The sequence below is a fragment of the Cyprinodon tularosa genome, unplaced genomic scaffold, assembly GCF_016077235.1.
Source record: "Cyprinodon tularosa strain WSP-4 unplaced genomic scaffold, ASM1607723v1 ctg652, whole genome shotgun sequence".
Classification (NCBI taxonomy): Eukaryota; Metazoa; Chordata; class Actinopteri; order Cyprinodontiformes; family Cyprinodontidae; genus Cyprinodon; species Cyprinodon tularosa.
Genome location: NW_024039399.1, coordinates 134,693 through 154,569, shown reverse-complemented (window position 1 = coordinate 154,569; position 19,877 = coordinate 134,693). Strand labels below are relative to the sequence as shown.

At 41.3% G+C, this 19,877-nt stretch overlaps 1 protein-coding gene across 1 annotated transcript; it reads left to right on the top strand.

Moving 5' to 3' along the window:
• The first annotated feature begins 3,520 nt into the window (after positions 1 to 3,520).
• rcc2 (regulator of chromosome condensation 2) lies at positions 3,521 to 19,090 on the top strand. Its single transcript, XM_038308993.1, has 13 exons — positions 3,521 to 3,675; positions 5,549 to 5,768; positions 6,185 to 6,278; positions 12,390 to 12,533; positions 12,695 to 12,826; positions 12,978 to 13,066; positions 13,152 to 13,266; positions 16,011 to 16,177; positions 16,267 to 16,447; positions 16,525 to 16,630; positions 16,715 to 16,787; positions 16,867 to 16,944; positions 18,240 to 19,090. Exons 2-13 carry the CDS (start codon positions 5,568 to 5,570, stop codon positions 18,342 to 18,344), a joined length of 1,485 nt encoding a protein of 494 aa, XP_038164921.1. The 5' UTR covers positions 3,521 to 3,675; positions 5,549 to 5,567; the 3' UTR covers positions 18,345 to 19,090.
• Positions 19,091 to 19,877: the final 787 nt, after the last annotated feature.

The window sequence follows — 19,877 nt, the reverse complement described above, 5'->3', positions numbered from 1 at the left end:
GGTCGGGGTAGGAACATAGACCAACCTGTAAACCAAGAGCTGTACCTTTTCCCTCCCTTCACCACAACTAACCAGTGCAGCAGCCACACTGATTCTTCTCTCCCACTCCATTCTCCCCTCCTCGAGAACAAGATCCCAAGATACTCCTCCACCTAAGGCAGGAAGGGTGCCACCGTATTCCATTTGAAAACCAAGGATCTGGAGGAGCTGATCTTCACCCCAGCCGCTTCACATTCCCATGAGAACCAACCCATTGCATTTTGTCATGGTCGTGGCAGGAGGGAAGCCAGCAGCAGCATAATCAATATCAGCAAAGTGTTTCCAAAAAGCAGGAACCAAATACCCCAAACTAGACCCCCCAAATCTATCGTAAGCTGCGCCTTATACAACAGGAGCAGTGGCACAGGGCATCCCTGCTGTAGTAATTATTGTGAAGGCATTGATGCAAAAGGGTGTTTTGAGGTTCCATTTGTTTAAAAAATAAGCAGATGTAATATGTGTAGATGTTGTCGGTTCATGTTTTTACCAAGTGCGGATGTCCTGTCAAATGAGCATACCCCGTCAGACCAGCATACCCATAGTCAATACCAGTTTATCCCTTCAGTTCATCCCTAAATACACTTTAAACTACCTCAACGGGCATGCATCCCTTTAGTCATGTACAAAAAAAAGTTTTTGACGTGTATGGCTATCTGACCTTAATTTTTTTTTCTTTTGTACATGATTAAATGGATACACGCCAGTCGAGGTAGTTTAATGTCTTTTTTTCGTACAAAACTAAAGGGATGAAGACAAATTTGACATCTTGCTTATGCATATTGACTATGGGTAAGCTGGTCTGACAGGGTATGATGATCTGACAGAACACCGTTGATTGATGCCTGTTACTCATGTTGCATATGTATATGTTTGCGTTTGTAGATGTTTTAATTGTCGATGTTGCACATAGATGTTGCATTTGTAGATGTCTCTATCTGCTATTGCGGTCATTTACTCACTGACTTAGACTTTTAGACTTGGACAACTTTTATTGTTATTTTTTATACACAGAGTGTATACAAAACGAAATTTCGTTTTGTACAGCTTTCAGACAGTAAAGGAGCAGCAGCTTGGCAGTGAAATGAACATTCCCATTTCATAAAGTGCAGCAGTGATAAAAAGTAAACAGTAATTAATCTGTTGCCTTTTGCATCTCTGCTTCTGTCTCCTTGAACCTTGAAGGTTTTGCTGGAGGTTTCTTCCTGTTAAAAGGGAGTTTTTCCTCTCCACTGTCGCTACAAGCATGCTTAGTGTGCGGGATTGCATTCGAGTCAATGGTAACTGTATGAACTGTTTGAATTCAATTCAGTTTATTTCTATAGCGCCAATTCACAACATATGTAATCTCGAGGCACTTTACAATTCACCAGATCATCCAGTCAGAGTTTTCTAAGGAAAACCAGTATATTGCATCAACTCATTGACTCAAAGGTGATCACTCACACTAAGCATGTTTGTAGCGAAAGTGGAGAGGAAAAACTCCCTTTTAACAGGAAGAAACCTCCAGCAGAACCAGGCTCAGTGTGAGCAGCCATCTGCTGAGGCCGACTGGGGTTCAAGGAGACAGAAGCAGACATAGAAAAAGCATCTCCACAGGCGGCCCCGTCCAGGAAACACACAGCCAGGCAGACGAGCTCCGAGCCAGCTCCCATGTCAGAGGATGAAGAGAGCACATCCTGCCAGTCACAGTCAGAGAAACAGGACTACACTGGAAAACAGCCCGATCTCCAACATCTATAAAGAAAGGTGTTGATGGCAGCAGCACAGCTGATGTTTCTCTCCAGGATGGAGTCACAGCCAAACAGGAACAGACCAGATGAAGCTACTATGAGAAAAAGCAGAGAGAGCAGAACGTTAGAGCTTGAACTAACAGATTCTGCAGAGCAGGCGCGCTGGAAGCTGTTTCAAGCGAGGGGGGCTGATGGCTGGGTTGGAAAACACATGACGTCATTATGTTGAAGGCTGTGGCTGACGTTTTTAACATAATATTATAGGCCTACATTTGTCGCCAAAAACTGCCATTTAAAATGCATTGGAACAAAGCATGAACATTTTAAACTTTATTTCTTCTCTTTTAATCATTCAAAACAAACAACAGCTCCCAATCAACAGGATCAGGAATACTTAAATAAAACATGGCCTAAATATAGCCTAAACTGAGCATTGAACGTCTTGAAAGGGAATGATTTCATATCTGAAACAAAAAACACACACACACACACAAAAAAAAGTAATATTTTATCACTAAATAGCTTAATAAAGACATAATATTGAGTGATATGCAGCCTTATTCTAGCGTAGACTTCTTCAGCCACAGGACTAAGATGAATAGGCACATAAATAACGCTAAATTCGGCAGTATAGGGGAATTAAACCCATTTCTTACCTCGAAATAGTCAGAAATACGTTTCTGCTGCCTATTGCTAGCCATGCCTAAACGAATGTGAGGTGGCGGAAGCTTCCGGGGGAGTAGCCTAGTTTTTTATGAAATATTAAAATAATAAATCATTAGTTTATATCTTATACACAGCCCATCATTTTAATCCCATATCAAACACAGTCTTTTAAATAATAAATACATAAATAATTTCATGTTTTTAAGTACAATATTATGTTACTCCACAGCCCCCCACCATGGGGGGCTGATGCTATGACGAGGGAGGCTGCAGCCCCCGCAGCACCCCCCTTCCCGTGCCACTGCTGCAGAGTGGGAGAATAGAGATAGAATCAAGCAGAATGATGAAATGGGGGTCCCTATGTCCTCCAGCAGTCTAAGCCAATAGCAGCATAACTATAGAGATAGCTCAGGATAACCTGAGCCACTCTAACTATAAGCTTTATCAAAAAGGAAAGTTTTAAGCCTAGTCTTAAAAGTAGACAGGGTGTCTGCCTCACGGACTAAAACTGGTAGTTGGTTCCACAGGAGAGGAGCCTGATAACTAAAATATCTGCCTCCCATTCTATTTTTAGAAATGCTAGGAACCACTAGTAAACCTGCAGATTGAGAGCGAAGTGCTCTGTTAGGAACATAAGGAACAATCAGATCTCTGATATCAGATGGAGCTTGGCCATTTAAGGATTTATATGTGAGAAGGAGGATTTTAAATACTATTGTGGATTTAACAGGAAGCCAATGAAGAGAAGCCAGGATAGGAGAGATATGATCTCTCTTTTTAATTTTCATCAGAACTCTGGCTGCAGCATTTTGGATCAGCTGAAGGCTTTTAACTACAGTTTGTGGACTTCCTGATAGTCACCTCAACACGTCATCTCAATCTGCAGTAAACTATGATACTCCTATAGGGTTCCATTTATTAGTGACATTACTTTATGGCAATCTGAGGATATGTGTTGATCTGAAGATCTGAACAGTTTCATACTTAGATAAAATGCAACAAACTTTTCCTGCGTCAAAGCAGAACTTCCTGTTAGGTGTCAGTTTAGTGGAAGTTTTGCTCTGTGTGTCTCTGCTGCCTCTTAAAGCACCTCCATAAGTGGCTGTGTGCGGGTGAATGCTCGGTTTCCTGTATGAATGCTACATGCAAACCACGTGGTGTGAAAGCAGACTGCAGCTTCTTTTGTTCAAATCAATCAAACCGGAGACGGACAGAGAGCTGCTGAATCAGGAAATCACTGGTATACAAATCATTTCTTTTTTAGTTTTAGCGAATCACTAAAGGAGAGCTTATGGACTCCACCGACGCTGTTGGTGTTCTGGTGTGAACACACGTGTAGTTTGGGAAATGTTGTAAAGTTTGTTGATGTAGCATCTTTCGTATGGAGCGTCAGTCTTTGACTGTTTGTTAGCATACAGTAGCGAGGTAACGTTAGCATAATGAACCCCATCATTCAATCACATTTTACTCGGTTTTACATCAAATGTATGCAGGTTTAAAATTCCTCCCTCGCTATTTAAGACATTCAAACTTCACCGTGGTTGTGTGTACAGTGGGAAATGGTGTAAGTTGACCTGCCGTACGGCGGGTTTTACGGCAGCTAGCTCGCTAAACAACCGAACAAAGAGCGGCGGACGGACGGCTAGCTTGGTGAAGCTAACGGATACCAGCTCAGGGTTCGGTCCGCTGCTGGCGGCTTCTGGTTCTGGTCCCTCTCTCCTCCAGACAAGCTCCACCGCTACTTGGAGGGAGATTATTTAATGCCATCATGAAACAGAGTCAGCTTAATAATGTTTGGGGAAAATTATCTTTACGGAGCCCCGATAGTGCCAAGTCAGGAGCTCCTTCACTCGGTGAATTATTAATTACAGGATTCTGTTAAATAACAAATTAGATATCATAATGCAGGTTGATGTTTAACGCTATTAAAGGTAGCACCAACTACTCTCAGTATAAACCAAGAAAACCTCTGTTATGAACTCAGTAATTTGAGTTTGTTTTAGTAAAGTTTGGATCAAAGTTGGCTGGCCCTTAAAGTTAGCCCTGTGACTTGGAAAAGCAGAAGTTTCCTACCAAGGCTGGTAGTAAAATTCAATATGGCTGCCAAACACAGAGCACAGTGAAATATTTATTATTGGATGATATTATTGCATCTACCTATGGAAGCCCGGTTCCCCCACACTGTTATAAGATAAAATCATCTCATTATAACGAGATAGTGTCTCATTATCATGATGTGAGATACTATCTCAAAATAGTAAAATCTTCCTGTTTAAAGGGAGTTTTTCCTCTCCACTTTTGCTGCAAGCATGCTTAGTGTGAGGGATTGCTGAAGAGTCAATGAGTTGCTGCAATCAACTGGTTTTCCTTAGAAAACTTTGTATCAATTTGACTGGATGATCTGGTTGAATTGTGCCTTGAGATGAGGTGTTGTGAAATGGCGCTATATAAATAAACTGAATTGAATGGGGAAATAATGGGATACTATCTCATTATAACTAGATATTATCTCATTATTTTTGAGATAATATATTTTTCAGAGTGCTGGAAACAGGCTTCCTTAGATTTCTGACATGTTTTGTTGAATATTGAATGAATCAGAGACTGAACTGAAAAAAACTTATTGCTTTTTTTTTTTTTTTCAAAGTGCAGAAGGTGGAGATAAATGTGTTGAAATGTATATGTCACTAGTAGTCTTAAAAGGAGCTGTAAATTATGTTTACGCCGCAGGTTTTCCTTCTACCAACTGGGACGGAGTTAATTTGGAGTTATTTTCATCAATACAGTTTTAATTTTAATAGTTTTTTAATTTCTTTTCTACTGAGTGGTAAAGATTTCTTTTGTAGTTTTTACATACGAACAATTTAATCATTTAAAGATTTATAATGATAATCAATGCAGCATGACTCACTTCAAAGTACAGCTTTTTGAACCTTTATGGTGTTTTAGTGTCAGACGTCTTTAAAACGTTCAATTCTTCGGGTCTTCGGTGTTTCTGTTTCTCTCCCTTCTTCTTCTGCTGCCCATGCTGGTTGGATTTTTACCAGGATATCTCTGAACTGTCCAAACTTTTTTCTTACTCTGACCTCTACTTGATCCTTTTCTGACTATAGCTACATTCCTACTGCAAAGATGCCTCGCAAGAAGGTCACAGATGTGTCTGGGAATGGTGGGATGAAGAGGAAGAGGGCAACCGGCAAAAGGAAAGACAGAGACTTCAGCAGCGATGATGAGTTTGACTTCGAGCAGGAGAACAACAAGAAACCTGGAAAACCTGCCGCCAAGTCTGGGCTGCAGCCCGTCACCGTCGCCGATGATGTCAAAGAGAAAATAGTGAGTTTAGTAATGTGTCTTAAACACACACTGATTCTCTTTTTGAATTTTATCTTTGTTTTGTCTTTGTCTCTGGTATGTGGCCTTCACTACGTATGATCAGTATGCCAAGGTTGATAGGACAGACATCTCTAACCTCAGAGAACAACAAATTCATTTTAAAAGCCCAGAAAGTGGAAATCCTTAACTTGATGATGACTATCTGGAGTTATATTAGTCATTAGGATCCTGTTAGTAGAAAATTATCTAATTCTGGGCAGGACATCTAGATAAAGCTTTGCTCACGAAGAACTACCGCAAATAAATTAAGAGAAAAACAACTTCTCACTTTTTACAATACTCTTCTTATGGGACAACAGAAGTTGTGGTCTGTTGAGCTAGTATTACCTTCTAAACTTTTTGCTCACTTCCTGCAGAAATTGGAGTTGCCAAAGACCAAAGGTCAGCTGCTCATCTTTGGAGCAACCAACTGGGATTTGATTGGAAGAAAAGAGGTGCCCAAACAACAAGGTAGGATATAAGCTTCACAAATAAACTCTGTGTGCTTTTCATTAATTAGTTGGATAATTAGAGGTGTTATACTGATGTAAGTGAAAAGTAGAATCGGAGGCAGTTCCTCTCCACTGTCGCCGCATGCATGCTTGGTTTTAGGGACTGCTGCAAAATGCAAGCTAAAATCTTCACATGTTTGCAGGTCAATTAATCGATGCAATGAGCCGGGGGGCTTTTTCGGTAGAAAAGTTGAACCGTTCTGACTCCATTGTCTCTGTAAGGTGACTTGAGATGACGTGTGTTAAATAGGGGCTTTAAAAATATATTTCTTCTATTTGAGACTGAAGGACACTCACCTGTTTAACTAGATTCAGTTGGTTTAGTTAGGCAGCCTTCAGGTTTTAATGCTGGTGTCTGTTTAAGAGACATAAAAACTGTTTTTTCTGGTGTGGACAGAACCCTGCCCCTCACAGGAATGTGCTTTTTTTTCTCCCTACCTGATGCTCCCTCATTTTTCTCCTGAGGCTCGTTATTCTGGAAATGTCTTCGCTGCTGTTTTTTTTTTTTTTTTTATGCAAACAAAAGATTCACAACCGATTTTCTTAACTCATTCATTGATGGTATGATATGTAAGGAACCGTTGGACTCTGTTAAAGCTTTAGGTTGATGTTTGGATTGAGAGGTTGTCCTGACCTGTCGCTGCAGCACAGTAATGAGCTGCAACAACCTGTAAAACCAGACGGAATCAATAAAGGATTGATTGGGTTTTGCATCATGTCTGAGAGTGAAAGGAGTTGACCACATGCTACGTGTACATGTGTGTCTTTGTTTGGGGTCTGCAGGCGGCGCGTGTGTCACAGTCAGGGGGATTCTTCTAATTGATTGTGACAGTAATATCCTTTCATATGCATGCATGCTGCGTAGTGAGCCCCGTCCCCAGCAGGCTGTGCTGTGCCTCAGGCCGGCTCAATGTTGCATCTCAGCTGCACTGCTCTGCTACTTACTGATAAGTCTGCTTTGTTGAGTCGGGGTGGGGGGTTGGGGGTGTCGCCAGGAGCAGCTGCAAAGACAAAGATCATCCACAGATGGGTGATGCTACTTTCCTCCACTGTGTTAGCCTCCAACACGCTCCAGTGTGTTGTTGTTTTCCCACTTTTTAACTTTCCTTGTCAATGTGTTGCACTGTGTTTCTGATTGATTTGGTTATGGTTGGATTAGTTAGATTGATTAGCCGTATAAAAAAATTCAGATAATTATTCATATCTTCCCGATGATGATCTTCCTCTGTTTGATTAGCGAATCTTCAGGCTCGTCCCAAATGTTGAAATGAAGAAATTTAATTGGTGACTAAATGAATTTTAAACCTTAAATGTTAGACAGCATGAAAATGAAAAGGATCAGTAATGGCTCAGAGAAAAGCTTGGAGAACTGAAGTACTTATGGACAGTTTATGCAAAGCAGTTTTGCCTCCTTTGTCTCCTAGCGTCTCGGGAACAGAAACCGGTTGAGAACATTTTCAATGTTCTACAAAGAAATCCAAGAATAAAACGAATCACTTTTCTTTAAACAGCTGAAGGTTTCGGCATCCAAAAGCATTCTTTAAAATGTACTTTATATGACCTCACGTAATCTTTTTATCTGTCCCATCTTTGCTCCTTTAGCCCATTTAAGGTTTTAATTATCTGAGACATGGGCTGAGGAAGAACTGGGAATATGGCTGAAACAATGAATTAGATTAATCGATTATTGGAATAACCACCTGATTAATTTAGTGATCAATGAGCATTACCTGGCATATAGAGATTCCAAAAGATGCCTTCAGCTGACAGAGTGACCCACTTAGAACAGTTATCCTACCAAAAAAAAAAAAAAAACCTTTTGCATTTAAGATAAAAGAGAAAAAAAACGTTGTATCCGATTATTGATCGATTTAACCGAAAAAATAATCAACATATTAATCGATTTGGAAAATGATAGTTTCATCCCTAGTTGGGAACCACCCAGACTGCTTTCTGTTCTGCTCTTACATGCATCAACCCATGTTGTCACAGACTGGGAATGTGCAGCTTCACATCATGAGGATGGCATGGGACACTAAAGGATTTATTCTTCCTTTAATGTTTCTCTTCAGCAACTTGAACTTTGTTTTTCTTCGTTTTGGGTCCTGGTGATGATTTTATTCAGCCATGTTTCCTTCCATCTGAACATTGGCTACTTTCACAAACAATGACTGGTTTTGAATTTTTGTCTGTTTTAAGACATTATTCCCGGGTTTCTATCCTGGTGCTTTTTTAGGTCTCCCTGGATATTTCCTCTCAGTGTGTTTGGATCAGGGGCCTGATGCATAAAGCTGCTCAAAGCCCGGGTTGGTGAACATGTGCAGCAGCAGCAAAGATGCTTTTTTTTTTGTTTGTTTGTTTTTAATCACTGTCTTTTTATTTAAATTTTCTTTTTTTGTACATGGAGAAAATGCAAACAAAAAAGTAATCCCATTTAGCCCACCCAGGTCACTACCCAGTAGGTCTATGCGCTACATTCATACCCATAACAGAAATGGAAAACATTTTAAGGAAATAAATTAACTTAACTAAGCTGGAGCATTATTACAAGTTTTGAAATGAGTTAAGAAAAGGCCCCCAAGTTTCTTAAAATTTACCAGTAAGATGCTTTTTCTTTAATCCACAAAAATAAAATAAAAATACAACAACTAACACCCAGACTCAGTGAAGTGATTTATTAAAACTTTATCTTTAAATTTTTGTATTAAGGGTGAATCATATTTTGCCTCAAACAATAACAGATCATGTAAAAAAAAGAAAAAAAAAGAAAAAAGAAATGAAAGCAGGCTCATTTGGTTGTAAACTATAAACATTCCTCTGTTGAGCCTATAAATACTCATCGGTCGGTGAGCTGCTGATACCGGATCATCTTAGAACTACTGTTCTGTCCAGCAGGAGTATTTTTAGAAGGACCTGATTGGTATTTTGGTTGTTTAACGGTCACCTTCAGCTTTCCCATGTTCAGCTCTATCCATGTAACTCTGTTATATACAATTTCTGAACTGCCTTTAAATAGATGCTCATTGAATTACAATTTATAGCAATCAGCTAGTGTCTAAACGTAATCAGAGCTTCATCCACAGCATATTTCTATTGGGTCCCCAGCTGTACATGTATTACATTTTATGAATGGAAACTATTTTCACATAGCAGTGCTCCCATTAGTCATTTTGCAAACGTGACTCATAGGTAGCGGCTTATTAGCCTGTTGAATGTAGGACCCTGTATGCTATAATAGTAACTATAACCAGTTGAAATGATAAACTCAGAGAAGGCTCCATGTCTTTTAAACACCCTTTGCATGGTGTGTGGTGCTAGATCAGAATTAAGCTTTAGTTGAGCTGGGTGCAGCACATGGCTGCATTTGGACCTGATACTGACAATGGAGATCAAAACATGCATGTGTGTTGTTGTTAGAGGTAGGGAAGCACCATATGTCAGTATTGGTATAAGTATCAGCCAAGGTTGGTTAAGTTTAAAGGAATAGTACACCCAAAACATGATTAGCCTTCATTTTCTACTCACCCCCATGCTGAACAACACCCTGGAGTACTTTTTTGATATCTCAAATGCATCTGGAGATCTGGGAGGCTTGAACATTGGTTATTCCCAAAACAACTTGAGTTGATCAAGGACATTCCCTGTTAGGTTAATATATCTTTCACAGGCCAGATAAACATTTCACAACAGCCATTTACCCCATTTACACAACCCTTGAAAAACCGTGCTGAGACCGGTCCGAGCTCAGTAACTCAGTAACTGAGATAACTTATCACGTGTAAATGGAAATCAAACTGAACTGAACCGAGCTAGACACAACCGAACCGAGCTAACTGCAGACCAGTTCCAGAGGTGAGCTCGGCTCGGTTTTTCCCTGGCTTGGTTCTCTGATAACAAGAGCGCATGAGCAGAACGCGTCATCTCCATCTGGCTGCACTTCCCGATTCACACTCCATTCCAGTAGTTGGCAGTAATGCACCTCCTGAAGTTGCTTACCAGCCAACACAAAACAGAAGAAGAACAACAACTATAAACAACTATCGAAATCTTCTCCAGGCAACTTTTTAAATATTGGCGCCGCCATTTTGATTTGCTTGATTCCCTCCTTCTTTGTCTTCTTCTTCTTGTGTTTTATGGCAGTTGCAAACAAATTTTGGTGCATTACTGCCAACAACTGCTTGATTTCCTCCTTCAATACTGGCAGCAATACCGCAGATCGTCACTAGGAGGCGAGGAACTGAGATGGCGTGATTTGTAAATGGTCATCAGAACCGAGCTCGGCCTGGTTAGCTGATCCGAGCTCGGACCGGTCTCGGCATGGATCGTTTTTTTAAGGGTAGTGTAAATGGGGTAATCTTCTGTTCACGGCATGAGGGAGTCTTAAGCACCTTAAAGGGCGTGTATCTATATTTCACCCTTGTCTAGAGTGAGGAGGCAACTGCTCTGTCATCCCTACTCTTAACTTCCTGCACAGAAACTGGTACAAGATTTCTCTAAAATCACTCTTATCAGGCCAAGAAAAAACATGCTTTAAAATAGCCAAGCGCAGGAAGTGGTTGCGCTGTCTCTGACTTTGACTCAGATGACCCTGATTCAACCCACCTCCAGCCCCTTCACCATCGTAGCTAAAGCTTCATCAGTGTCATTCCTCCTGGACTCTGACTGCCTTCCCTGGCCCATCTAAACTGGTCAGGCAGAAGACCGCCATGTTGAGCCTGGTTCTGCCAGAGGTTTCTTCCCAAAGGGGAGTTTTTCCTCTCCACTGTCTTTTCATGCTTGCCTATCATGGACAGGTCCATGCAACGTGTTATCCAAGCTGGACTTCCATCTTTCAGGTCCCCTAGTGAAACATTATGCAGTTCTCTGGATCTCTCCATACAGCAGTCATGGCCTGACCAACTTCATCTCCACTCCACTAATATTTCCTGCTGAGGTCTGAGTGCCCCAAGACTAAATTAACTGTATCAATAAAATTGTTCTACCTGTATTTTCTTTCTGTGTGAGTTTTTCAGACTGAGTTGATATCGATCCAATAAGGGAAACTGGGTTAATATTTAAAACAGATATTGACTGAAGCAGAGCAGCAACATCAGAACTGTGGTTGGTCTCTCATGGTGTCCAAAGGGTTCGGAAATACGTTTAATATTGGTTATACCGCTATTAATCAATTAAACAATACTGCAATTTAGAAGTGACTCACGTTTTTCGATATAAAGTTTTTACGCTTTGATTGGGTGGTTTCATCGCTCCCATTGAAATTCTTATATTTTGCAAAACTGCTTTGGAAATACTTTTAATCACATCGCATGAGTCCCTCCATCAACTGGAACTTACCTTCTTGTAAAAAGAAAAGAAGACTGGAAGTAGGTGGAGGATGATGGTGCCCACTAGAGCCGTGGCTGAAATATGGATTAATGTCTGTAACCGGGTTAATAAAAATAAACACAGACTAAGGTTTGGACACCTGCTAATATATAACCCATCTGATAAAACCCAGGCAGTGACACGTATTTCTACTGACAAAATATGAGGAAGTGCGCCTCCTAGAGATGGACCAGGGTCGAATATAGACTAATTAGCTGAATCGGACGTTGGATCAGTGATGCAGGAGGTTAGAAATGTTATTGTGGTTCGCCTCTGGGGTGTAGTTGGAGACCCAGAGAGTCTGGTCCATCCAATGGTATGCTCAGATTTATACATCTGATGTTTCTTAGATGCAGCCAGTTTCCAAATTATCAGCTTCTGTAAACTTTCTGTATGAAAACTGTTCTCTGTGCTGCTGCATGAGGCTACTGGTTATGAACATGGTGGTTGACCTCGTTGGAGGAGTCTTAGAATCCAGTCTGTGTTTAACCGCCAGCTCTCCTGTTGGGGCCATGTTTCCTGTCCGTCTGCAGGATCATGTGTAGAACTAGACTGAAGCTGTAGTTGACTAGAAATGTGCTTACAAACAGAATTTTCTTCTTCCTCAGATGAAAATCTTGTTTATTCATACTAAAACATTGGCTGCCACTGATTGGTCAAACCTTTTCCTGTTTTGCCCAAAAGTATCATGACTTTTTTGTTTTAGCTGCTTTCCGTAACCTGGGCCAGAACCTGTGGGGTCCCCATCGTTACGGCTGTCTAAATGACGTCCAGGTCAGCTGTGTCGTCTCTGGTCCCTGTGCTGCACACAGTCTCATCATGACCACTGAGGGGAAGCTGATGAGTTGGGGTAAGTTTCCTGATCCTTGAGCATCACTTTGGTTTTGAAGGTCCTGTTTCTACTGAAGGTGAAGGAGAAAAGGTGGAGATGTACACCAATAAGAACCGAGCCAAAGGGATAGTTGATGTTTTTCTTCTAAATGTCTAAAGTCCCGCCCACATCCTCCTCAGGTCGTAATGATAAAGGTCAGCTGGGTCATGGAGACACCAAACGTTTGGAGGCACCAAAACTGATTGAAGGTCTGGCAGATCAGGTGATCGTGTCTGCAGCCTGTGGAAGGAACCATACGATGGCGCTTACAGGTAGGCTGGTTCCCAGCAGCGATTACACTTTTACTCAAACCATACCTGCTGTACAGCAAATCACTTCTCTGACTGCCTTGGTGCATCATGGCAGAATCGCAAGCCGATTTTAAAGCAGTTTGTCTTCATGAATTTTATTTTTTTTCTTCAGATGATGGCACCGTTTATTCCTTCGGTGAAAACAAGCTGGGCCAGCTTGGCCAAGGCAGTCAGACCGATGCCGTCCTCAGTCCAGCGCCGGTGGGTGTGGGGTCGAACGAGGAGATCACTGGCACTTTGGGGGCTGTGCTACGATTTAAATCAACATGTTGTCCTCTTTTTCCAGATCTCCTACAATGGGCAGCCTCTGGTGAAGGTAGCCTGCGGTGCCGAGTTCAGCATGGTGGTGGACTGCAAGGGAAACCTGTACTCGTTTGGCTGCCCTGAGTACGGACAGTTAGGTAAAAACCCAGCTTTACTTTTTACTTCCTGTTCTTAAAATTTATTTCCTCCCAGACTTTGGATCGTCCCTTTTTAATGGTCTCAGTTTCTCCATGTCTCATTTGTCTTGTGTATAAATTTACTGAATTCTAATGTTCTGCTTTATTTACATGTCGCCTGGGAGTAAAAGTTAAAAAGTTACAAGGATTCTGCAGAAACATACCTATATATTTTTTTCAGGGCTTTAGATTTAGAGTAATTGAAGCTGTATGTGACCTTAAAGGATGATTGAGGGGGTTCAAGTTGACCCACCACTGATCCTGGGGAGCTGGCCATGAACCTCCTGACCAAAGGGAACTGTAGTGATGGGAGCCAACAGAGAAAAGGCTCTGGGTGATCGTTCAGTGTGGCTAAGATGTCAGCGGTAGATGCTAACATGGAGGATGGAGCTAGCCTGAGGATTTACAAAGAAAAGCTCTGCCAATAACAGAAAATGTCACCCAAGGGAACGCTGAGAATGTGTTAGAGATTAGTGTGTTGATTAATGTATAAACAGAGATCTTATTAGTGAGTTAAAATATTTACACAAACGTTGGAGACAAAAACCCCCAAAAACATTTAGTTATTTGTGGTTAAAAGCTCAAACATCAACTGGGGAATTCTGGATGGATCATATTTATTAAGTGGGTTTCTCATCCTAAAGTAAAAAAATTATCATTTTTTTTTTTTTTGGTACTGTCTTAGTTTGATTTATGTGACGTTGACTCAAAGATTACTCAACCCACCGGAAAATAAAACCAGTGTAGAAAAAGCTTAATTAAACTCTGTTTTAACGGCGACGCGGTGAGGCATTTAATGAGGGTAACATTGGCTGATCAGCAAACATTAATGTTTTATGGTAGCAAGAAACAAATTGACCTCAAAGCTCAGGTTTCTCACAGACAGAGATGCAATAATAATGAAAAAAAAAAAGTCATGGTGAACACTCTCACCTCGCTTTGTTTTTTAGGAATATATTATGGGCAGTCGTGGGTGAGCGGTTAGGGTGTCAGACTTGGATCTCAAAGGTTACCGGTTCGACTCCTGACCCGCCAGGTTGGTGGGGGGAGTAATTAACCAGCGCTCTCCCCCCATCCTCCTCCATGACTGAGGTACCCTGAGCATGGTACCGTCCCGCCACACTGCTCCCTTGGGGCGCCATTGAGGGCTGCCCCCTTGCACGGGTGAGGCATAAATGCAATTTCATGGTGTGCAGTGTTCACTTGTGTGTGCTGTGTCACAATGACAATGGGAGTTGGAGGAGTTTCCCAAAGGGCTTTTCATATTATACATATATTCCTAAAAAACAAAGCGAGGTGAGAGTGTTCACCAAAAATATAACCGCGGATGTCTACATGTTATGAATGCTGGCGTACCATAAAGAATAAATTATGAACAGTTTAGTTTGTGCCTTCAAGTCGTTGCCCATAGGAAGACGTTACTTAACAAAACCGAATATCTTTAGAACGGCTCCAAATGACACAAAACTCATATGGGTGAGTAGAACATGATGTAATAAATCAAAGGGCCAATGTAAAAAAAAAAACGGTGTTCCCCTTTAAGACAAGAAAATAAAGAATTGTTTTTATTATACGACTGAAACTATTGATGGTTTGATTATTATTGAAATAATCTTCAACTAATTTAGTAATCGATTAATCGTTAACTGGAGTATAGCGACTCTAAATCATGCCTTTAGCTGACTGTAGCGGCCAAAGTGGACTTTTAGCTTAAATAAATAGAAATTGCTTTAAAAATGCTTAAAAGGACAGATAATTTAATTTAAATTTCTAATTTCATAGATGGATATATTTCATGATTAAAATGATGTACAAATTTAGACGAATAAGAATTCATGTTTATAAGGTTACTTGGATTTTGGATTAAAAAATGTGTACTGTCGCTTTAAGGACGGACGCCGGCTTCCTCAGCCTCTCGCATTTTTATTTTTAGATTGCTAGGAAGCGAACAGTCTTCTTACCTGTTGCCCTTCAACTTCACAATAGACTTTAAATCTTTTTATTTTGATTATAGTATATTTTGTTAATTAATGTATGTTTTGTAAGCTTTAAGAAGAACACTAAACTTCAGTTTTCATCTTCAAGACGTTGTGGAGTGAATTTATTTCAATTACATGGACATTGACAGTGGAAACTGTAACTTTGGTTCGGAGAATATCGGTGTTAGAAATAGCACTTTCCTCGCGGTCTCACCAAGATCAAACCTCTACACTGACTTAGAGCAGAAGTTATACCAAGATTTAAAAAAATATATAAACATTCTGCATTTAAGATTTTAAAAAAACTTTTTCATCAGTCAATCTGCTCCTGAAGTGGAAAAGTTTTAGTTTAATTTTGTAAAAAGTCTTCTTTAAAGGACCTTTGACTATCCGATAATCAATTAATAGAAAACATTTTTGCATTGCTCTTTTCCCAACAAATCAGTTGCTGATTGGTCAGTTGCTGACTAGCCTCCAGGATTGAAGATTGTAGCATCATGTCAAATGTTGCTCTGAGATAATTGTCTCTTTACTTCACTTAATGATAGAGATTATTAAATTAGTGCATAACTTTAGTTATCTGATGATGGTTTTAGTCCCAGATCCTAGCAGCATGGTTCTCTGCAGACTTAGTTAGAGCCTAAAACTTGTTGCATCATTAAAAACTGATGTCTATGGAGCCCTTACCCTGATAGAGGTAAGAAATGTATTTTTCTGTCTCTACAGGCCACAACAGTGATGGGAAGTTTATCGCCCGAGCCCAACGGATCGAGTTCGACTGCGAGCTCATCCCCCGACGTGTGGCCATCTTCATTGAGAAGTCCAAGGACGGTCAGATAATGCCCGTACCCAACGTGGTGGTCAGAGACGTGGCCTGTGGGGCCAACCACACGGTGAGAGGCTCCCCCCTCCCCCTTCAGTTTTAAGGATGTCTGGCGGCGTATGCCAGTGCTCTGACACTTCATGTTCCCTGTGTGCGCAGCTGGTGTTGGACTCTCAGAAGCGAGTCTTCAGCTGGGGGTTTGGAGGTTACGGCCGTCTGGGTCACACAGAGCAGAAGGATGAGATGGTCCCCCGACTTGTAAAGCTCTTTGATTTCCCAGGACGCGGCGCCGCTCAGATCTTCGCCGGTTATCAGTGTTCCTTCGCCATAAACGAGATGGGTGAGAAAAGCAGTTCATTGAGACCCGTCCTGCAGCCAAAGAGGCGCTTTACTGAACGTCTGATTGCTGTCTTACAGGGGGGCTGTTTTTCTGGGGGGTGACTAACACCGCCAGGGAGTCCACCATGTACCCCAAAGCGGTGCAGGACCTGTGTGGTTGGAAGATCCGTAGCTTGGCTTGCGGGTGAGTCCAGCTTCTTCTCTAGCTGCTCCAGGAGGCGGCGCCCGCTCTTCCTCAGGATCTGAAGTCCCTTTCTGTTGTTTACAGAAAAAGCAGCATCATTGTTGCAGCAGATGAGAGCACAATCAGCTGGGGCCCCTCGCCCACATCTGGAGAGCTGGTAAAACTGATCATCATGGTTGCTGTGGTGCCGTGAGTCAGGGAGATGCTGAACTGACTTTTGTTCTTCTGACCTTCAGGGATACGGAGACAACAAACCCAAATCATCCACTACTGCTCAGGAAGTTAAGACTCTGGACGGCATCTACATCGAGCAGGTACATGAACAGAGGCGGAGGGCGGCCTCAACGCCAGACTATCCCTCCAATCCCAGGACTGAAGGCCAGAACAGGAGATGAAGCTTCAGACACTTTTAAAATAACTGATCAATTTTAGACCAAAAAGTAGTAAATTGAATTAACTCAAATTAAGGCCATTGAGGCAGTAAAATGTAACCAACACAATTTGACTTGGTGGTAATTTTTTTTTGTCACACCTTCAATATATTTTGACTTTGAGTTAAATTCACTCTGAAAACAAGAACATGTTATACTACAACGGCACCTTTGCTTTAGCAACGTTTTTAAAAAATTATGAGTTTTTATTCCTCATTAGTTTTAACATTTGGGTTTACAGTGTTGTTGACCCACAAATTAAAACCGGATTAAGCAGGTCAGAGAATGATCAAGAGATGTCTTACAAAGTGTGCAGAAAAACTATAAATCTTCCCATGAACAGTGTTGGCTAATCCCACTGAGCATCCACCAATCACAGCACTGATTAACTTTGTTTATGGCGCTACGCAGAGAAGTCCAAATGCAACCTTTCTGACGGCAACTTCAGATCAGAGCTGAGCTTCTCCGGTTCCTTAAAACTGAAACTTAACTTTTAGAACCTGATGCTCAAATGATGGCATAGAGCCGCTCCAAAAGACTCACACTTAGCCAAGAGCCTGTGTGTATGAATGTCTTACCCAAAAAATATGCTAAAAGGTTTTTAAAACGACGATTTTCGCAAATATAAAAAAAAAGTGCGTGCAAGAGCCCATTTCTCCTCGTGCGCACTCTGTTAAAATGTGCTGTTCTCATAGCTCATACGTGCTCACTGTCTCCGAACGTCCACCCTAAATCCCTCAATCGCTATATAGAGCGGGGACTATATAGTGGAATTTATAGGGAACTTAGTTAACTGACAGTCACTCACTGCTTTTTGCTCCTCCACTGCGCAGTGCCTGTGCCACAGCAAATCCCAAAATACTTTGTGTGGAAAGGTGAGCTTCAATGACTCTGAAACCTTAGCTCACCACAGATATACGGCTGCAGGTGCGCATGCACAGATAGCTGACAGGACGAGCACGTAGGGTGGCCTTATGTAAACATATCACCAGAATGATTCAGTTATGGAGGACCACTTATTTAGATGATCCACCCAGAAAAATAACATCCTGTACTTTACCTTTAATCTCATATTGGTAGTAAAAATATTGTAGAGGAAATAAACTCAAAAGGAATTACTGAATTAACCGTGTAGGGTGATCAGTTTTAAAATGTGCTGTTTTAAAATGTTTCCTCAGGTGGTGATGGGTTACTCCCATTCACTGGTCATCGCCAGACAAGACACCGATCAGGACAGGGAGAAACTGAAGAAGCTGCCGGAGTATAACCCCCGAACAATCTAAGAAGCCCCGCCCCCCCAGTTGGCATCCAGCTGACACTCCTGGGAGGGTTCCATTCAGGAGGAGGTCGCACAAAACATCTCGACTACCAGCAGACTGGCTGCATACAATTCGGACTCTAAAATCAGAGAAGGTGGAGGCAGATGGATGGTCCACCTTCAAGCGACCTGCAACGGTTCACTCCCAGCACTTCGGTCTTTGCAGTCATGCCCCCCCCCCCAAAAAAAAAAAAAAATTCTAGTAGTTCTCCTTTTATTTTCCACTCTAACATTCTTCTTCTGTTGTTTGAAAATGTTGTAATGTTTCCTGGTGCTACAGCAGCTGTTGGGTTGCTGAGGGGTTTTAGAGACCAACGCTCCATACCTGTGCCTTTTTCTACGTCCATGTTCAGGGTATGGAGGTTTAGGTGAATCAGTTGATTTTTGTTTATTTTAGCAGTGGGAGGCTGTATGGATTCTGCTGCCACTGGTTGCAAACAGAACCTGATGTTCTGACTTGGTGCACTCCACCTGATGTTACATTCCTTTAATCTTCCTCCTTCAGTATCCTGGATACTCGCTCCATATGCAGAGCCTGTTAGCTCAGTCTTCATCTATATGAACTACTCCGACGCTCAAAGCGGATTCACGAGCAGGCCAGAACTGATCCGATCTTAGCAGGCAGAGTTCTGTTTGTACTGCATTCTATTTTTATGATATTTGTTTGTTTTTTTCATGGCAATGATTAAATAAAGATCAATGTAAAAATGGCTTCCTCTCCTTGTGGCGCCTTAATGGTTTATAAGCTTCAACTCAGACTTTTTTCCCATACTAAACTGAAATAAAAATTTAAAAATCAGCAAATTTTTTTTTTTCAGTGGCCCTAATCCTCTTTGTAAATAGAAGTAGAAAGTCTGACTTTTTTCGCAGAATGTTGACAATTAAAAAAAGTCAGAATTCTGACTAACTACTAAATAAAAATTTAAAAATCAGTTAACTTTTTTTTTTCCCAGTGGCCCTAATCCTCTTCCGTATCTATTGGATTCTGTTTCCCAAACAAAATCCAGCCTGCTCCAGAGCTGTAGTTCTGAGAAAACAGAAATTCTGTCATTTTGTTTTATATTTGTAATTGAACTGTTTAGGAAAAAACTATATTGACCATCAGAGAGATACAGTTGTAGTCCTCCTGTCCAGATGAAAGTCTGAATGCAACCTGCCCAAATAGCGATGTTCATCAGTGCAGATGTGGCCAATAAAGCTGGAGTTTTTGCCCATTTTCAGTCACAGGTTAACATCTTGCAGATGTTTAAATTCAACTCAAGCAGGTGTCTAGAAATGAAAAGTATCCCCTGCAAATCTCGTCCAGGAACACCGATGCATCGGCGCATGTGTCAAGCTGATCAAGCAACACCATTTCACATGACTGTGAGCTGTTAGGAACTGACTGATGCACACCGTCTGCTGAAGAAAATAGGATCTTTTGCGATTCTTCATCAAATTAATCAAGAAATATGGAGCAGCCTCAAGACAAAATAAATGTTTGACCATTTTGATCTTG